This window comes from Acinonyx jubatus, chromosome E1 (assembly GCF_027475565.1).
Source record: "Acinonyx jubatus isolate Ajub_Pintada_27869175 chromosome E1, VMU_Ajub_asm_v1.0, whole genome shotgun sequence".
NCBI lineage: Eukaryota > Metazoa > Chordata > Mammalia > Carnivora > Felidae > Acinonyx > Acinonyx jubatus.
The window spans coordinates 58,685,555-58,704,679 of NC_069397.1; the positions used below are offsets into that span (position 1 = coordinate 58,685,555).

Here is a 19,125-nt window from a genome sequence, read left to right on the forward strand (position 1 = left end):
CGGGGCCAGGCCCGAGGCTGGACACCAGGCGGCCGAGGCCGCAGGCGGGAGCTCACCCAACTGAGCCACTTTGCTGAACAAAAGACACCACCCACAACCGAAGACCAATGGTGGTTTGGGGCCTCTTCTGCTTCTAGCAGTGGAGCTGCAGTCGCCCCAAGCACGTAGAGGGGGGGCCCAGGCAGCCGCGTAGACGGGCGCCCACTGTCCGATTCCCTTTCGGCCTCTCATTTGCCACCACATCGGTTTGCCTTCTCGGGGACTTTCTAAGAATAATCAGACGGACCGCTGTCAAACCCGCGGCCTTCCCGGGCCTAGCGTCACACGTCCTCTTTCAGGGCACAACCAAGCACCTCGTGGGCCGTCTTCTCGGGAAACCCCACCGTATGGAGACCCTCAGAGAGGAGAGAGGGGACCCCGAGGCCAGGGCCCTACAGGCAGGGGAAGGGGTGCCCCAGAGCACAATTCATCCCGGCGCGGTCCATTCACTTGTCACTATCACTTTCTCAGGTGGCTCCGACGACGACGGCCTGAGAGCACGGCTCTCTTCGGGGAGGAGAGAAGGAGGCGCCCCTTCGGCTCTGAGGTCAGAGCGGATGCTGGCAGCTTGACGCCGACGCAAAGCCAACGAACTGGAAGGAAACCCGAGGTGGAGCCACCAAAAGCCCACGCGCAGACCCTGCAGATGCTTTTATTTCGTTTGGCCCTCTGGAATCTGCACGCCACTTCCTCTCGCCGCCTCCTCTCGGCCCCGGCGCCCCGGCCACACGCTGGCGGGAGGTGGGGGAGGCCGGGAAGGGGCTCTGGTCCGGAGCCCAGGGACTCTGCGCAGCTCTGAGATCCCCCACACCAGACATCCGCGGTGCAGAATCCACACCAGCCCGAGGACGCTGGGAAAGTAAGGGGCCCGCCCTAGGACCTAAGTGGCCTAGGAAACAGTCCAAACCAAAAGGAAGCAGAAAGCACAGCCTCCTCGCCCTCGCCCTCAATCCAAGGAAGACAGAATTAAAGGACACAAAATTACAACCATGAGCATCGGGGAAACAGCACCGCTAGGGAGACAGGTGACGGGCCCGCCACCGGCCCAAGCCCACGACCGTCTCCCCCATGGCATCCACGGCGCGGAAGCACAACAGACCCCGGGCCTGAGGACCGCGGGTCCCGCCGGAGTTCGGAAGGGAGACTCCCCACGGGTATTTGCACAAGTCGGGGACAGCGGAACAAGGGTCCCCTCGATGGTAACGCATGTGTTTCCGTTAACGGTTTTTGAAAACCGAGTTACGCTTTACGATAAGGAAAAGAAGTGCCGTTCAAGGAAGTCCGGAAGCATAAAGTGGACGAAAAGCAAACGAACGAGGGAGAAAGGGCCCGGCGCCAGAGCGCGTGCTGCCTGCCTACGAAGGGGCTTCGGGCTGGGGCCACCGCGCCAGGGGCCAGCGCTCTCACCCAGGCCGGCGTATGTTCTCCGCTTGCTCAGGCTGGCGGACTTCACCAGGAACATGCAGGACTGGTGTGTCATCCAAGAGCAGAAAACCAAGAGCAGGGCCCCCAGGACAATGCCACACTGGAGGGTTGGGAGAAAAAGAGACAAAATTAAGCCAGCCAGTACTGTGGCCTCACGCGCGTGGCTCCCGAGAGCCCTCCCCGCCTCCCTCCGCTCTTGCTGATCCAAGACCCCGGCTCTGCCTCGCTTCCCTGCCCACGGGTGACAATTCCTAGCGCTGACAGGGACCGATTCCCCACGTGTGGCGGCCACGTGCGTTGTGGCCCTGAAAGAGTGCCACAGACACCTCCTCCTCGGTGGCCTCTCCGAGTCTTAATGAACAGCCAGGTGCCGCCAACGAGCGGCACCCCCAGTTCTCCGCGTGCACCCCACAGTTCGCCACCTTCTAGCCACTTACATCGGCAGCTATGAGTGGTGACCACATTCCAGAAGGAAGAGATTAAAAATGACATTGACGCCTTTCTTACGAGTTCCAGAGACACCATCTGACCCACCGATCGCAACGCCCGCTATTTTCCCGGGAGAAATGCACACATACACGTTCACTGCAAAACCTGCATGTACGGAAGATTTATCCGTAATCGAAAGCTGAAGAAACAGCTCAAGGGCAGGGACTAGGAAACCTTGGGGAGCGTCTAAAGGGCTAGAGCATTTTTAGAAATAAACACAAGGTCAAACGCCTGGGTGGCACAGTCAGTGGGCATCCAACTCTTGATTTTGGCTCAGGTCATGGTCCCAGGGTCATGAGATTGAGCCTCAAGTCCGGTTCCACACTAGGTGTGGGGCTTGCTCAAGATTCTCTCCCTCCCCCTCTCTCTCTCTCTCTCTCTCTCTCTCTCTCCCCCCCCCCCCCCCGTCCCTCTCCCCCACTCGTGGTAATAAAAAAAAAATTTAAGCAACTGAAATAAACACAGGGTCTCGGGACTGGGTTTTGAGGTTGAGTTGAGAGCAGGGGAAACAACCCGGAGGTTGGTGCCCCTACAGAGCAGACCAGTAGAGAACCTCTGTGACTGTATTTCTGTTTTATCCAGTCGTCTTTCCTCTCTGACTTCCGGGTCCCCCGTGTCAGGTGAGGTACCAGGGGTCCCTGTTACAAGTCAGGAGCCCTGTAGAGAGAGCCCTCTTTCTTTCGTACAAGTGCCTGAATGCTGCAACGAGCAGACTTTTGTAAAATTTTCTATTAGTTCCTAACGTCAACGGTGACTGGGTTCCTGGGGGCTACACCCAGCCTCGGACTTTTGTAAGAATTTTTGGGTGACTCACTTAGATGTCGTTTCCTTCTCACTCCCTTTTTTCCTCTGTGTAATCTAAGCGCATTACCCATATTTGCAGGAAAAAAAAAATAAAACAAAAAAATAAAAGCTGAAGAAACAAGTGTCCTACTGGTGTCGACCAGAGACGAACATACAACATATCCTACAAATCAGCGATTCTACTCGAAGATAAACACCCCAGAGAAATGCACACGTGCCGGCAAAGCCCGCGCACAGGTGCCCACAGAGCTCCAGATGCAGGGAAGGGAACGAATTGTAGCATATCTGTATAACAGACATTAAAATGCACAGGTAGGTAGGTAGACATTAAAACGCGCATAGCAGGGGGGGCTCAGCCAGTTGAGCATCCGACTTCAGCTCAGGTCATGAGCTCACAGCTCGTGAGTTCGAGCCCCTTGTCAGGCTCTGTGCCGACAGCTTGGAGCCTGGAGCCTGCTCCGGATTCTGCGTCTCCCTCTCTCTCAGCCCCTGCCCTGCTCGTGCTCTGTCTCTCTCAAACAATTCAATTAAAAAAAATTTTTTTTTAATTTAAAATGCACATAGCAGGATGATTCTGTGTCCATAACGTCAACACAGAGGCACCACCCACGGACGGCCCTAGAGGTGAGAGGGTGGGCCGCCAGTGGAGGGGACAGTGTTGGCAAGGCTGTGTTCCTTGACTCGGGAGCTAGTTACCCGTGTGCGCTCACTTTCTCACAACCCGGCACGAGGACACCTAAGAGGGTGTTTCTTTGTATGTATGTCTTGCTTCGGCAAAATGTCCATTTTTGCTTAAAGGACCCGAGTTACTACAACCAGACAAACAAAAAAAGCCCCAGACCGACTTTTTTTAAATGGCATGGCTGTCGGACACTAAGCACACACATCCCCAAAGTGCCCACTGGCCTCCTGCTGCGCTCCAGCCGAGGGCCGCCCACGGAGGGGATGCCATGGCCAGACGAGAGTGGCTGTCCCAACCCCGCCAGGCCCTCAGGACGGGGGAACCACTTGCGGTTCTGTGCGTGCACGTGGGCCTCCGCCACTCAGCTGTGAGCTCCCCCTGGGCCAGTGAGTCTGGCCCACGTTTAAATGCTCTGGCAGGGCCTCGTGCCCACCCCACAGCAGACTCGGGGACGGCTGAGTCACCTGGGTCCAAACACGTGCCTCGCCAGAGCCCTGCCACGGTGGCACCTCACCGACCGATTTCAAGGATGGCAGCCGGGACTTGCAGGCACGCAACCACACGTGTCCCGGGAGGCCGGGCCACGCCAGGCAAGTCACAGTGCACGCTGGGATCTGCAGCACTTACACACAGATGGGCCCCGTGGGCTCTGGAGCAGCAGGTGCAGCGTGGCCTGTCACCTCGGCAGGCAGGGCCCCTGTCCTCCCGCCCACGTGTCTGTCAACAGATCAGTAACCCACATGGGAGCTCTAAAGGAATGCAGGCTGGTAGGCCCTGGGTGGGGGACCAAGAATCTCCAGGGGCACCTGGCTGGCTGGCTCAGTCGGTAGAATGTGCACTCTTGATCTTGGAGTCGTGAGTACGAGCCCCCGGTTGGGGCTAGAGTTGACTTTAAAAATAAATAGATTGGGGCGCCTGGGTGGCTCAGTCGGTTAAGCGTCCGACTTCAGCCAGGTCACGATCTCGCGGTCCGTGAGTTCGAGCCCCGCGTCGGGCTCTGTGCTGACAGCTCGGAGCCTGGAGCCTGTTTCCGATTCTGTGTCTCCCTCTCTCTGACCCTCCCCCGTTCACGCTCTGTCTCTCTCTGTCTCAAAAATATAAATAAAGGTTAAAAAAATTTTTTTTAATAAAAATAAAAATAAATAGATAAAGGGACACCTGGGTGGCTCAGGTCATGATCTCGCGGTCCGTGGGTTCGAGCCCCGCATCAGGCTCCACAGGGACAGTGCAAAGCCTGCTTGGGATCCTCTCCCTCCCTCTCCCTCTGCCCCTCCCTCACTCGTTCTCTCTCTCTCTCTCTCTCTCTCAAGATAAATAAATAAATAAACATTAAAAAAAATTAAATGCAGATTCAGGGGTGCCTGGCTGGCTCCAGTCAGTAGAGCATGTGACTCTTAATCTCAGGGTTGTGAGTTCAAGCCCCATGTTGGGGGTGGAGCCTACTTAAAATAAAAAATTTTTAGGGGCACCTGGAGGGCTCAGTCGGTTAAGCATCTGACTTCGGCTCAGGTCGTGATCTCACGGTTTGTGGGTTCGAGCCCCACGTCGGGCTCTGTGCTGACGGCTCGGAGACCGGAGCTGGTTTCAGATTCTGTGTCTCCCTCTCTCTCTGCCCCTCCCCCGCTTGTGTTGTGTCTCTGTCTCTCAAAAATAAATAAACACTCTTTTAAAATTAAAAAAAAAAAAATCTCCAGATTAAAAACATAAATGTGCTATTTTTATCCAAAAGATGCTCAATATGAAAAATGCAAAGTGTCTGTTACTCCAAAACCAAACTACTGATGCCCACTTTCAGTTCCAAAACGTCATTTTATTTTCATTTTTCTACCTATTTGGTTTCATCACGCAAGACTGGTATGTGTGGCCTTGCGGGACACCTGCCCTCTCCCTCCGCCCCCCGCAGGAAGCAGCTCTCTCCAGCAGGCAGGGAGAGCCACAACTCCATCCACCGGGCACTGAAGCTGAGAAGTTCATTTTTAGGGAAGAAGTTGCCCAATTGACAATTTCACCAACGTTCCTCTTCTAAAGTCCCAAACACCTATTTTTTGTGCGTTATTTAAACAAAAGCCAAATGAATCCACATCTCAAAAATGGTGACTTTTTTCCATCCGGTCGTTAATGCCCTACACCTATTTTTAAATAGATTTCCGATTTTTTTTCAACCGAGGTAAGATTTACATATGGTGACACCCACAATCTAGCAAATTCTGTAACGACCTTGGAACCAACACCCCAATCTAGTTCCAGGACCGAAGGACTTGACTTGTGCCCCCCCCCCCAACACACACACGCCCCCATTACAAATGCAGTCGGGTCAGAGTTTTTAAAAATAATAATAAAGAGGGGGCGCCTGCCTGGCTCAGTTGATCTCAGGGTCCTGAGTTCGAGCCCCAGCACCCAATCTCTTGGGTGCAGAGATTACAAATAAAATCCGTAAAAAAAAAAGTTATAGTCCTAAAGGGGAGTAACACCGAATCCTGTGGCCACTCCCCACCTGGGAAACATCACTCCGCTTTGCCGCGCTCTGCACTGGGGTCTCAAGCGGTTAACCGGGAACTCTCCGGCCGAGGCCGAAACTCCGCTACCGCGCGCCCTTTACGGAGGGAATCCTCTGGGGCTTCTCCCGCACATCCACCCGGCCCTGGCTCCCCGCGCCCCGCCAACAGCGGACCCTGGGCCGGGTGAGCCCGCGGCGGCGAGGGGGCGACCCCCTGTCCCGCTGGACTCACCTGTTTGAAGCAGAAAGGCATGGTGAGCACACTGACCCCTACTATGCTGTTCACTATGTTGGTGATCAGCCCCCAGTTGGAGGCGGCGGCCGCCGTCATAGCGCGGTGTCTAGGGCCCGGGAGCCCCGGTCCCACGCGCTGGACGACCGCAGGATGCGAGACCCTGAGGGGAACGGGCGGCTGCCTGGAGGCGGCGGCCTCACGGGAAGGCGGCAGGGACAGTCAACCTCCAGACCTCGCCAGGCTTTCCGGCTGCCTCATGGCATCGCCCCCCTCCCCCACTAGCTCTCGCTGGCCGCCTCCGGGTCCCCGCGCCCACACGCGGAAGAGTAGTTAGGGACCAGCCAGGGACACCTCAGCCCAACTTCACGGCCGCCTCTGCGAGAACACTTCCGCCTTCCGCAGCCTCCTCTGCCCGGAAGTGACGGCAGGAGGCGGGCTCTGAGGGGCGAGCACCAATGAAAGGCGGGCCTGGAAGGGTAGGCGGTGTCTTGCGGGGCTGGCGTGAAGGAAGAATCGACGTGGCCTGGTGGGGCGGGCCTCGGCGGATCGTGAGCCAATGAGAAGCAGGTGCGGGCTTCCGGGGCGGGGCCTGGGACCTGCGGTCGGCGGGTTGCAGGGGGGGGCCTGCCGTGTTCTGGGTGAGGGTCCGCATCCGTCCGGAGCTTCGGGCCGCTTTTCCCGCGGGTCCGGTTTCTTGAGCCTCGCCTTGCAGGGGCTGGAGGGCAAGGTCAGTGGCGGTCAAGAGAGAAAGGGCAGCGCGGCGCCTTTCGGGGAAGAGCGGGGCTTGGGGGGTTCAGTTTCAGCGATTATACTTTGGGACCGATTTCGGGGCGTGTGCTGGGTACCCTGGACGCGGGGACCGGGGCTTAAGTGTTGGAGCTGAACACCGAACCAGTGTGGAGGAGCTAGCACCTCCGTTTTACGAGTGACACGCGGAGGCACAGAGAGGTTTGGTGGGCGCACAGCTGGTAGGAGAGGGCGTGGGCATCTGCTTCCTGGGCCGGCGCCCTTTAGCACTACACGCGGATCAGTGCAAAGAGAGAAGCTAACATTGTAAAAGGGGCAGAGGAAATACTGTGAGAGGACAAGAGAGGTAGAGACCAATAGGACTCCTGAAATCTAGGCGGGCTTCAAGAAGGAGGTAGCTTCTAGGCCTGGCCTTGAGGGACAAACAGGAATGGAAGACCAAGGGAGAGAATGGAGAGAGGCCCTGAGACATCTGTGAATTCCTGGCACCTGGCGATGCTCACTATGTGTCTGCTGACTGGATGGATAGAGACAGGAGGGCTGGGAAGGACCTTCTCAAGAGGAAGCAAGTAAATCCAAGCAAACTGGAACTGTGCACAGGAAGAGTTGCCAGCTGCTGGGAGAGGATATAAGGCAACCGCGTTTGTGGACACACCAAGGACCTTCTGTCCTAGAGCAGAAGCTGATTCTTCAGCTGCACGCAGGGCAGCCACTAGATAAGGCTCTCCCCCCGCCCCACCCCACCCCAGACGCGAGAGGAAGAAGAGGGAATACCAGGTAAAGAGTACTTAATTCAAAGCCAAAACAGGAAATGCCATTTATTTCCCTTTATAGAAATCATACATACATTCTATAACCTTTTTATTACTTACGTAATTTTTGTGAGATGTTAGCATGCAAGATAGGATATGAAACTCAAATGCGTGTTTTCACAGAGCGTAATAAATACTCATGACCCCACCGTTCGGCTTTAAGACAGAATACTAACTTAGAGACTCCCTTTGGCCCCTCCACATGTCTACCTTCCTGTCCACTTCCCAGATGTGGACACAGCTTTTTGGGATCATCACTATCCAGATTTTATCATTTCATTACTTTTCCTTTTTTTCAATGGGCTTCATGCCAGGCGCAGAGCCCGACACAGGACTTGAACTCACCACCTTGAGATCAAGATCTGAGCTGAGGGGCGCCTGGGTGGCTCAGTTGGTTAAGCGTCTGACTTTGGCTCAGGCCATGATCTCACGGTTCCTGGGTTCGAGCCCCACATCGGGCTCTGTGCTGACAGCTCAGAGCCTGCAGCCTGCTTCAGATTTTGTGTCTCCCTCTCTCTCTCTCTCTCTCTGCCCCTCCCCTGCTTGTGCTCTGTCTCTCTGTCAAACATAAACATTAAAAAAAAAAAAAAGACCTGAGCTGAGATCAAGAGTTAGATGCTTACCCTACTGAGCCACCCAGGCACCCCCTCATTACTTTCCTTTTGAAGGTTTACCACATATAGATATATCCCTAAACGATTACTGGGAAGTTTACTATTTGTCTCTCAATATTCATTTTTTTCTGTCTCCCAAATTTCGCCAGCACATACGGCTGCCTAGGATAAAGAACGCACTTCCTAGCCTCCCTCGTGTCTGGTGACGCTTCATCCTACTGCTTGTAACATAGAGGTCATGGGCGGAAGCCGGCTCGGGCCATGCGGACCGTGGCAGGGGTGGAACAGCCAGCTGCAAGGAGCCTGGATCCCTGGACAACATGAGATTGCAGAGCCATCATCCCAGCCCCTGACTGCCTCCTCCACACTGCTCCACGGAGTGCAGACAAACCTCCCGTTTAAGCCATTGCTACTTTGGACTCCATTGCATGAAGCCCAAGTTGTAGCCTAACTAATTCAGCAGCGGGTGGGGGTAGAGCATTTGGGCCTCTTTGATGTTTCTGCTCGTGGACTCACGTGCGTATTCTTCTGTAACTTCCCTTTTGACTCAACCGTTGGCAAGATTCACCATCATACTGCTGCTCTGAATCATTCCTTCTTGCTGCTCTCTGGAAGTCTACTGTTCAGATAGCCCAGGATACATGTGTTTATGCTCCTGCTGAGGGCACCTGACTTGTTTCCAGTTATTTGCCGTTATAAACAGCGATACAGTGACGGTATTGTCTCTTTCCTCTGTTAGAGTTTCTCTAGAGCAGGAACCTACGAGGGGAATTGTAGGTTCAAGAGTATGCGAGCCTTCGATGTTCCTAGATGTGGCCGAACTGCTTATACTGTACTTCAAAGTACTTCTAAGAGTCCTTGCGAGTTTACGTCGGAGGCTGGAAAAGTTTCCTGCAAAGAGTCAGATAGCAAATGATGTGTTCTGCTTTGCAAGCCATGTGAATTCTATCCCAGCCATTCAGTTCTGCTGTCGTAGCTCAAAAGCAGCGCTAGACAACACGTAAACAGAGGAGCGTGTCTGTGTTCCAATAAAGTTTTATTTACAAAAATATTGGCCGGCCCAATTTGGCCTGAGGGCCATACATTGCGCTCCCCTGCTCTGAATTGTCACCATCACTTGGTATCATCAATGTGGTCAATCTGGTGAGCAAAATGAAATCTTCCTGTGGTTTTATTTATTTTTTTTATTTTATTTTTTTTTTCAACGTTTATTTATTTTTGGGACAGAGAGAGACAGAGCATGAATGGGGGAGGGGCAGAGAGAGAGGGAGACACAGAATCGGAAACAGGCTCCAGGCTCTAGGCCATCAGCTCAGAGCCCGACGCGGGGCTCGAACTCACGGACCGCAAGATCGTGACCTGGCTGAAGTCGGACGCTTAACCGACTGCGCCACCCAGGCGCCCCCTTCCTGTGGTTTTAATTTGTTCTCCTTACTTGTAGGTCCACCACCTACTCGTATTTTTTATTGTCCATTCATATTTCTTCTGTGGAATGCCTGGTCCTTTTGACCCATCCTTCTAATTAGCTTATGAATTTTGAGAAGTTCTTTCTATGTGCTTGATAACTAACCCCATGTCCCTCATACTGGGCCTGTCTGATGTCTCCTCATTATATTAGTTCTCCATTGCTGTTGTAGCAAATCACTGTAAACCTATCAGTTTACCCAACACAAATCCCTTATCCTACGGTTCTGTAGATCAGAAGTCCAGTATGGGTCTCAGCAACTGAAGTCAGGGCCTGGGCAGGCCACCCCCTTTCCGGAAGCCCTAGGGGAAAATCAGTTTCCCGCTCCTGAACGCCCACAGAATTCACTTCCTGAGACCGGTAGGCCCAATAGCCCTGTTTTCTTGCCAGCTGTAAACGGAGGGCCGTCCCCAGGTTCTGGAGGCCACCTCTTGGTCCCCTTCCTCCACTCTCAGAGCTTCAACGGAGGGAGGGGTCAACTTCCCCTCAATGTGCATTTCTCTGACCCAGTCAGGAAAAGTTTTCCAGTTGTAAGGAGTCACGTGATTAGATTGAGCTCATCAGATAACCCCGGATAATTTTCCCATCTCAAGGCCTATTACCCTAGTCCCTTTCTACCAAGTCCCCTGGGCCAGATGAGGAAACATTCACAGGTTCCAGGGGTTAAGGGGTGCACGTCTTTGGGGAGGCCTTTGTGCCTACAACACTCATTCCGAGATTTAAGTTACGTTTCTTTGGCAGGAATATCTTAGAAGTGATGACCCGTTTTCACTGAATCCTAGCGGGTGCTGCCAGACTTTGCTTTGTCCAATCACGGACGATGTTCTCTTTGATGGCCTGATTAGGTAGGCTTGTCCACCGTAAAGTTACCTCTTTCTCGTTTGTAATTAATGAGTGTTTTGGGGGCAGGTAATTCGAAACTAAATATCCCGGTCCCTATCAAACTTCCAATTTATCAACTGATCGGTATCCGTGCAGACTCGTGGTTTCCTATTTTATTCAGCGGGTTGTAATCCGTGACTATCACTGGTTTTCTTCCCCGTGTTCTGGTGTATCCCAGATTTGCACTGTCCCTCGGTGTGTCCTCGTCATGATCTGAGGACTTCTGCTCTCTTGCTCAGTAAGATGTCCCCGGCTCATCTCGTACTTCTCCTGCAATTAGTCATTTCTCCAAGGATCCCCGAATCTCTCCAATGGAGAATGGGAATAGAAGCAAAGATCTGGGCCCCGGGTGTGCGCTCAGCCGTGGGACGTCCCTGCTCCCGGGCCACTCAGTGACAGAGCTAGGAGGTCGCTGTGCATTCACCACACACTCACGGCCGGACTTCCACGTAAGCCCATCTGCGCGTGTTAAAAGCCACGAGTTCGTGGCAGGACCTCCAAACGCCCGTGGAGGTCCAGGGCCATGGTGTTCATTCTAGAAGTGCCCCTTCGGCATTGGCAACTCCCTGGCTCACGCCCCCCCACGTCCTTTGGGCTCCAATCCCCTGCCCCCACCTGGATCCCCTCCCCAACCACGTCAGTGCTGGGTGGCCTCCCCCCCCATCCAATCCCTGCTGGCACAGACACCTGGCTCATCCTGCCCCACCTGAAGTTCTCAGGACTGAAGTGAAAGTCAGTGGCCATTTTTGACCCTGTGCCCCCTCCACACTCACCTCCCACACGTGAGATCAATCACCAGAACAGACAGGGTACTGATGTCCCGTGGGAGACCTCTGTGGCTTCTCCAACACAAAGGCTGTGTGACCTCAGGCACATCCATGAACCTCTCTGAGCTGCTCTGGGGCATCCAGAGGATGAGGTGAGGATCCTTCTTCTCCCCTGCTAGGCAGGGGCTGCTGCTTTGCCAGGGGTGAGTCTGTCTCTCCCCATTCCCCTCCAGATCCCCCCGCCTCAACCATCACCGAAGAAATGCGGGGGCCCGGCCTGGGCTCAGTCCACATGGGAACCGCAGCCACTTCTGAGAAGGGCTCTAGGGGAGCCAGTGGCAGGCAGAGCCCGGGCCAGGGAGCAGGATCTGTCCTGTGCGTGAGTGGAAAATGGAGCCAATGACCCCACCTGTACACGTCCAGGGAGGGCTGGCCCCTTCTCTCCCAGAGAGCATCTTTATTAGGCAATTCTCTGCTTTTTCATCTGGGTCTCCAGCTTCCAAACTGGAGGCATGATGGGAGGCCAAGATAGCCCTTCAGAAATGAGTGTCAAGGACCCCGGCGGAGGTGGGGGGGGGGGGGGAGGAGCCTGGGTTATGTGGGCGTCAGGGAACTTTGCATGGGGCCTGGCAGGCAGGGGTTACATGCTCACTCCAGCCCAGTGACCGCACTGTCCAGAAACGAGTTTCCATCCCCCTTTCTGGTTGGTGCTCCCCCGGCCAGACCGCCTGCATCAGAGCAGGGCCTCGAGGCTACCCCAAATCCAGGGACATGTTCTGGGGGGGAAGCCCAGGGCCTGGTGGCTCTGTCCCTGCCTCCCGCTGTTTATACAACCCCACAGCCGTAAACCTGACAACAGGTCCGGAACACAGGAATAGATCTCATTTAGCATCCCCTCGATGGGTCGCCCCTGGAACCCACCAACCGCCTACCACAGCCAGACACGCCGACGGCCACGTCACGGGGGTAGCGACCACATGAAATGCCCAGCTGCGCAGGGAGTCTCAGGATGCAACCCCCCAACACACTCACTTGGCCTTGGCTTCTTGGGTGGGGGCAGGGCTGGGGGCAGTCAGGCCTCAATGAGGTTGGAGAAGCCAATCGAATCTGGTCCCTTCCACCAGCCCTGGGTGTTTGTCCACATACTCTCCTCCGACTGTTTCACTGGCCCCCTTGGGAGGGGAGGGGAGACCCAGGCTGGCCCTAGCGTGGACACATGCCCTCCTCCTCTGTCAGAATCCCCAGCTTGGAGCTACCTGGGGCCAAGATGGGGTTGGGTGCAGGGGGCTGGGTGGGCTAGGAGGGCCCAGATCCAGAAGCCACTACCCAAGGGTTTTTCCCAGACCTTAGACTGTGGTCACCCCCTGGTGGCTCAGATGCAGGGAGGGGGGCTACGGGCCGAGGCTCAGGCTGTGCCGAGCAGGCTGGGCTCCCGGGAGCTGCTCTGGACCCCTGTGCTTGGCAGGCCTGGGAGAGCCGGGAGTGGGGGCACAGCAGCAAGGTCTGCCCTGGGTCTGGACGCTGATCACTCTGCCTCCAGAGACCTCTTGCTGGCGAGGGGCTGGGGAGGGGCACCCCATCTCCTCGGAGCCTGGCCCCTGCCACACCTCCCTGGCTCTGCCGTCCCCGCCCCTGGCCGCCTTAGCTGCCCAAGCCAGCTGCAATTCATGCTGGGCTGGGTTCACACACCACCTGATTGGCCACACTCGCCCTGGAGAACCCCGGGGATTTGCCTGATGGAAGCGTGTGCAGAGGAGAAACCTGCCTAATTCCAGCAGATGCCTGCAGGTGAAGAAGGTGCGGAGCCCACCACGGACCCCGGACCCCTCGCCTTCTCCCCCTCAGCTCTGGCCTCTGCTGCTTCCCGCCGCCCTGCAGGTGGCCACTCTGATCCTGGAGCCCCAGACTCTGTCCTGCCCTTGGGGAGACGCTTGGCAGGAGCCTAGCCTTTTCTAGCCTCTCCTCCTTCCCTCTGCCCTTCTCTGTAGCATCCGCCGGCCCCAGCGCGCATGGGTCCCGTGGATGGATGGGGTCCCTGCCTGGGCTCCCCTCATGCAAAAGCACCTCCAGGTCCTGGCGATCAGAGGCCCCAGAGCCCTTTTGCCCAGGGAGAGGAGCTCACAGGGCTCTCTTCTCCGGGAGCAAATTCTAGAACTAGAGTGCTCACACCTGGGGCGTCCACAGTGGCAGCCTCCCGTGTTCTCAGAGCTTTCCCGCCCGCGCTGCTCACTTCCAGGTGCACGGCGTCTGCTCCAGTGGGTGGTCTGGGCAGGCGGCAGGGGCTGCGGTGACAGGAGCTCAGCCCTGGGACTGATGTATGGAGGCAGCCCCTCTAGACTGCTTGGGGGTCCGAGGCCATCGCTGCATGGTGGCCCCACAGTCTTCACGGGGGGAGAGGTGGGGACAGGCCTGGTCAGGACAGCACAGGGGCTGGGGACCCACCTGCCTCGCTATCCCCGCCCCCCCCCCCGCCAGCACAGGTGCACCGGGCAAACAGGACCCTTCCCTCTCAGCTGCTGGACGGCAGAAATGAAAGTCCCCTCAAAACCTCGCGTTCCTTCCTGTGCCCCAAGAGTGGAAATGATGCTGCTCCTGGAGTCGGGACTTCTGTCTGGCTCTGGGTTCAGGGGTGGCAGGACCCTGGGTAAGTCACGCCCTCTCTGGCGGCCTCAGCTTCCTCACTGCTAGAAAGGCCATCGGATTAGAAGGTCCGTGTGCTGGGAGCCACCCAGCAGCTCACGCTCAGTGTCCCATCCCGATTCGCCCAGGCGCCTGGGTGGCTTTGCAGACAGGCCCACAGCCCTGCCATCAGACTCCCTCCCTCCCCTCTGAGTGACGCACGGTGCTGGCCCTTCCCAGAGGCCCCGTCCACGGGGCCTGCCGCCCGGCCCGCGGTCGTCAGTACCCACTGGCAGCCGACTCTGGGCTAAGTGTGCCTCGAAGTGGCCCTCTGACCTGCATCCACACCCCCCTTTCCTTACTAGCAGCGTCCCTGTCATTGCCCACAGCGGGTGACCAGCTACAAGATTACTCTTCCCTTTTTCCCTTTGCAGCCAGACGTGCTCATGCGACTAAGATCTCACCTGTGTTAGCTGAAGGTTTCAGGAAAGGCTTCTCAATAGTCCTTTTTACCTCCCCCGTCCTTCCTCATCCTGCTGCCTGGAATGCAGACGTGATGGCTGGAACTCCTGCAGCTACAATGGGGCCATCCTTGGCTTCTCCCTTTCAACACATCTCTCCCATCCAGCCTGTCGGGAAACCTTGCTGAATCCACGTTCAGACAGTCTCACTTTGGACCACCTCTCACCACTGTCTCTGTTTCCACCACGATCCCGGCTACCATCATCCGTCTCTCTCCGGGGTCCCTACAAGGTTCCCCTCGCTGAGGAGCTGCTACCCTGGCCTCCCCACAGTCTGCTCTCCGCACAGCGGCCAGAAGGTCTGACCTTAGCTGCTTCTGTTCAACCCCTTCGCACTCAGAGAAAAGCCTAGGCTCTCACTGTGCCCACACGGTCAGCGCCCCACCATCCCCTTTCCTCACTGTTCCCTTGCAGCCACACTTCTCCTGCCGGGGACAACCCCCCCCCCGCCGCCCAGGCCTTGGCCCTGGCTGTCGCCTCCGCCTGGAGCATGTCCTCAGATACCCCTAGGCTCTCTTCCCTACCCCCACGCTTCTGTCCATTCCTTGCCTCCCTGGAGGCCATTCTGCTCATCCTACTTAAAATGGCAGCGGCCATTTAAGGGCCCTCTGCTGAGCCCTGGGTCTTCCCATGGAACCTCCCGCCTTCTGACACACCCTTTAATTTACCAGTATTTATCGTAGTAGTAGAAGTATCATAGAAGTCTGCCAGCTTCCAGACCATCTCGCCTACTAAAGGGCAAACTCTATAGCATTTGCTGAGAAACGTATGATGCTTGGACCCCGAGGAGGGAGGCCGCGGGAGGTGGTCACTGCCCAGCTCGGGGCCACCCACCACCGGCAGAGCCTCTGGTGTTGAAGCCACTTGTTTTGGGTCTCCTGGTAGAGGCAGCCAACGTCAACCCCTGTTAGCCGCTCCGCTTTACAGATGGGGAAGTTGAGGCTCAGAGAGGCAGAGCAATTTGTCCAAGGCCACATCACTCCTGAGTGTGGGGCTGAGATGTCGGACGCATTGTTGTGGCTCCAGGGTCCCCTGCACCCCAGGGCTGTTCGCCTCTGCCCCCCGCTGAGCTGAGGGCAGTTTCTTCATGCTGATGCTGGAGTCCAGCACAGCGCCTGTGGGACTAACCCGTGGGGACACTTCAGGACACGTTAGGAGAAAGAGGGTACAATGAACACTATGACTCACTCTAGACCTGACCCCTGGCCGCGAGCTTTAGGAGCCTCATATGGCCCTCATGTGGCCCTCACGGGGCCCCCCTTTCCCTGGTCTGACCGGGTCCAGTCCAGCGGCTAGTAGAGGTGTGTCCCCAGTCCCATCAGGTGTGGCCAGGCTGAGGAGGAGGGACAGCGTGAGCCCCGTGAAGTTCCCCAAAGCTTCAGATTGTAGTCCTGGTCTGTAGGAGGAGACGCCCCCGAACCTCATTATCATCTTGTAATTAGAGGGGTTGTTGAGATTCATCGAGATGAAAAACCTGCCTCTGTCCATCCACATGCTTTTCCCTTTCCCGAAAATTCCAGGCCCGAGGGTGGCGCTGCCTGGATGCACAGGTGCACAACGCCCGCCCCGGACGAGGGGGCCGCGTGCACGAGCCACGGGCACGCTCTCCACTCTGTGAGTGTGGGCCGGGTCCTCCCTGCAGGTCCCGGGGGGAAGTCACAGGTCGTGCCCCTTCCTGTCAGGGCAGGAGGCAGGCCTGGGGGCACAGGAAAGGCAGGTGACTTCCGAGCACGTTCTCCACCTGATTTCATTCTCCCAAAACACCAAACGGGTCAAGAGCTGGCACTTGACCCCAGTCACCTGACCCATAACCACCAGACCACACAGCTGCCCCCGTCTGCTCTGGGCCTCAGTCCTCCCTAAGCCGGGATGGCCAGGATGTCCCGTGGCCGCATTCTGCCCAGCCTCAGCCCCGTAGTTTGGGACAAAGCCGGGGCTGAGACCCCCGCACTGCTTTCTATCCCAGGGACCCTCTGCCAGGCAGGCCGGCGAGGGGGCACAAAGCCTCACGCCTGCTCCCCAGGCTGTGTCTAAGGAGGGGTGTTCTGGCAGCAGATGGGTGGTCCCAGGCTAGCCAGGGTGAGATCCCCCGAGGCTCTGAGAGAGAGGAGGGAGAGGTGTGGCCTGCAGGGGCCCTAGTCTGGCACCTCCTGGTCCTGGGGGCCCCCTGCCTGCCTTCCTCTCCAGCCCCGTAGGTGGGAGCTGCCCTGTCCACACTAGCCCACCTGGGCCGGCCCCCGAAGTGGGGAGACGTCCCCAGAACGGACCCTCCCCCAGGGCAGCCACCCAGGGATCAAAGAGGTGTCACCGTCCCCCCTGAAAGGTGTGCCCCAAGTAGGGTTTGTCCAAATACCACAAAGCCCGTGCACCCTGCCCAAGGTGACTCACCGTGGAGGAGGGGCGACCCTGGAAAGTCACATGGTCCTGCCTCTCGAGGGACATCCCCCTCCTGGGGAAGGTTTCCCTTGCCCTCAGGATACCCGAGCTCCTCCAGGTGGCCCCCGTGGACCCCGAGTGATAGATTACTGACTTCTCTCTGCAGGTTGGAGGGTGAGGCTGGGGGGGGGGGGAGGGGGAAGGGAGACACAGCTGGGAGCCCTGGGGCGCAGTTGGGCTGTATCCAGGCTCCCCCATCCAGCAGCTGCAGCCCCCCAGGCTCCCCATACCCGTGGCTGCCCCACAGTTGAGCAGGACAGTGGCCACGGGGAGGTATGCAGGAATGCGACATGCCCAGACGAGGGAGGGACAGAGCTTCTGAGAGCGTCCCCAGCTGTGCAGAGGCCAGGGCAGATGGAACCCAGGTAATTAGAGCCTGTGACAGCCTAGGGGAGAGGGAAACAGGGAGCACAGGTGGGGGGTGTAGGACAGGCTGTCCCTGGGGGCCTAGGGGACCTGGGGGTGGTGGAGGAGGGATGGGGCCCAGTTCGGGGTGGGGGGGACTTCAGGGGAGTGGGGGGGGCAGGGCCTGGACAGGCCCTCTGTGTGAATCCTCAGGTCCCTCCCGTGGCAGGCTGTGGTCTGTGCCTCTGACCTGCCGCAGGACCCCCGCCCGCGTAGGGGGAGGTGGCTCAGCCCTCCTCTCTGCACACCAACGGCTCAGAAGGACGGCGCGTTCCAAACAAGGTTCCAATCCTCTCCCCAACATCCAGCCAGCAGTCTGGACCAGGGACTTCACTGAAATGCAGTGCTAACCGCACCCCCTCCCGAGACTGAGGCAGGAAGTTGAGTGTCACAAAGGGCCTGGTACACAGCAGGTGCTTAATCGACAAGGACCCCCGCTTGCTCCCTGCACTGCCCACCCCTTCCTCTGCAAGTGGCCACAGCGGGCCCCGCTTCTAACTCTGCCAGGGAAAGACCATCCTCCACTTGCTGGAGCATTGGTGGCTCTCGGGCGCCCTGGGGATGCAGAGGGCGGTCACGGCACCTGCCATGTGGTGTGTCCAAGGTCGAGCAGCAGGAGTGTTCCGGACGCGGGCACCATCGCTGCCACCTGGTGTCACTGTCGTTGTTGGGTGCCCAGATGAACACAGAAGAAGTTTTCGTATAACACGGGTGGGTTCGTGAAATCCCGGGGGGGGGGGGTGCTGAGGCCAAGTTCAGGCACCCATGGCACAGCCAGGGCCCTGCCAAGGTCAGGACTAGTAACAAAGGTCCCCCAGACTCGGACTCCCGGCCCAAGCCCCTCCAGCTGTCCTCACCCTCCTGGTGCAGAAGGCGGGTGGTCCCACCCACCTGGGGGTGTGTCTGGGAAAAAGAGGACCCCTCCTCTTCCCCCCATGCTGTGCAGGCCTAGGTGTGGTCACCAGCCCGGTTCAGCGGGCAGGGGGGTCAGGGTGCCCACCCTTTTATAGGGCGCGGTCCAGCCCTGTGCCTGTCCACTCCACGCCCATGGCTAGTTACCCTGGGCTGGGCATTCTGGGGGCCTGGCGGTGAGGCCCAAGTGAGCGAGAAGCCCCCCGGCTCTCCTGGGGACGACAGTCACAACATGCGGCCGCAGGAAGCTTTCCCCACACTTCCTGGGGGCCCCCAGCCTCTAATGGGGGGAGGATCTTAAAAGGGGCCCTTTGTGTGGTGAGCTCCTCCCTGGGGGCTGAGCCACAAGGTCACCTCAGTTTCTCAGCTGACGGGGGATGAAAGTCACTAGAATTCAAGCCTGTGGATGGGAGTCACCCCAACAGGTGGCTCCTGAGAGGTGCCCAGACCAGGACTTCCTAATGCTCCCCCCACCCCCAGGCCAGGCCTGTCATCTGTGGGACCTACTACATACCCTGTGGGGCCCGGCGCAAAACGAGAACATGTACCCCGTTCAAAAGGCTGGGAAAATGCCCCAAAATGTATGAGAGCATGAGACGAGCTTCCTCTTCCTCCGTGCTTCCCCATTTGTCATGGTGTTTTTATTTATTTTTTTATTTTTCATTTTTAAATTTATTTTTAATGTTTTTATTTATCTTTGAGACAGAGACAGGCAGAGCATGAGCAGGGGAGGGTCAGAGAGAGAGGGAGACACAGAATGGGAAGCAGGCTCCA

General features: G+C 57.3%; 1 protein-coding gene and 1 long non-coding RNA gene across 6 annotated transcripts in view; one reads left to right on the top strand and one right to left on the bottom strand.

Annotated features, from left to right (window-relative positions):
- SLC38A10 (solute carrier family 38 member 10) overlaps window positions 1-6,584 on the bottom strand; it is a 45,040-nt gene extending 38,456 nt beyond the window's left edge. For 4 of the 5 annotated variants that reach the window (XM_027052398.2, XM_053212226.1, XM_027052399.2 and 1 more), the window contains exons 1-2: window positions 6,169-6,583; window positions 1,447-1,564 (exon numbers count right to left, since the gene is read on the bottom strand). In XM_027052398.2, coding sequence (XP_026908199.1) covers window positions 1,447-1,564; window positions 6,169-6,267 — 217 coding nt within the window. In that variant the 5' untranslated portion in view covers window positions 6,268-6,583. Of the gene's footprint in view, window positions 1-1,446; window positions 1,565-6,168 lie in introns of all 5 variants that reach the window. The other variant, XM_027052401.2, reaches the window with a different exon arrangement.
- Window positions 6,585-6,590: 6 nt separating this feature from the next.
- LOC113597002 (uncharacterized) lies at window positions 6,591-9,006 on the top strand. The gene is made up of 2 exons (XR_003417840.2): window positions 6,591-6,898; window positions 8,494-9,006. It is a non-coding gene; the product is annotated as an uncharacterized LOC113597002 (long non-coding RNA).
- Window positions 9,007-19,125: the final 10,119 nt, after the last annotated feature.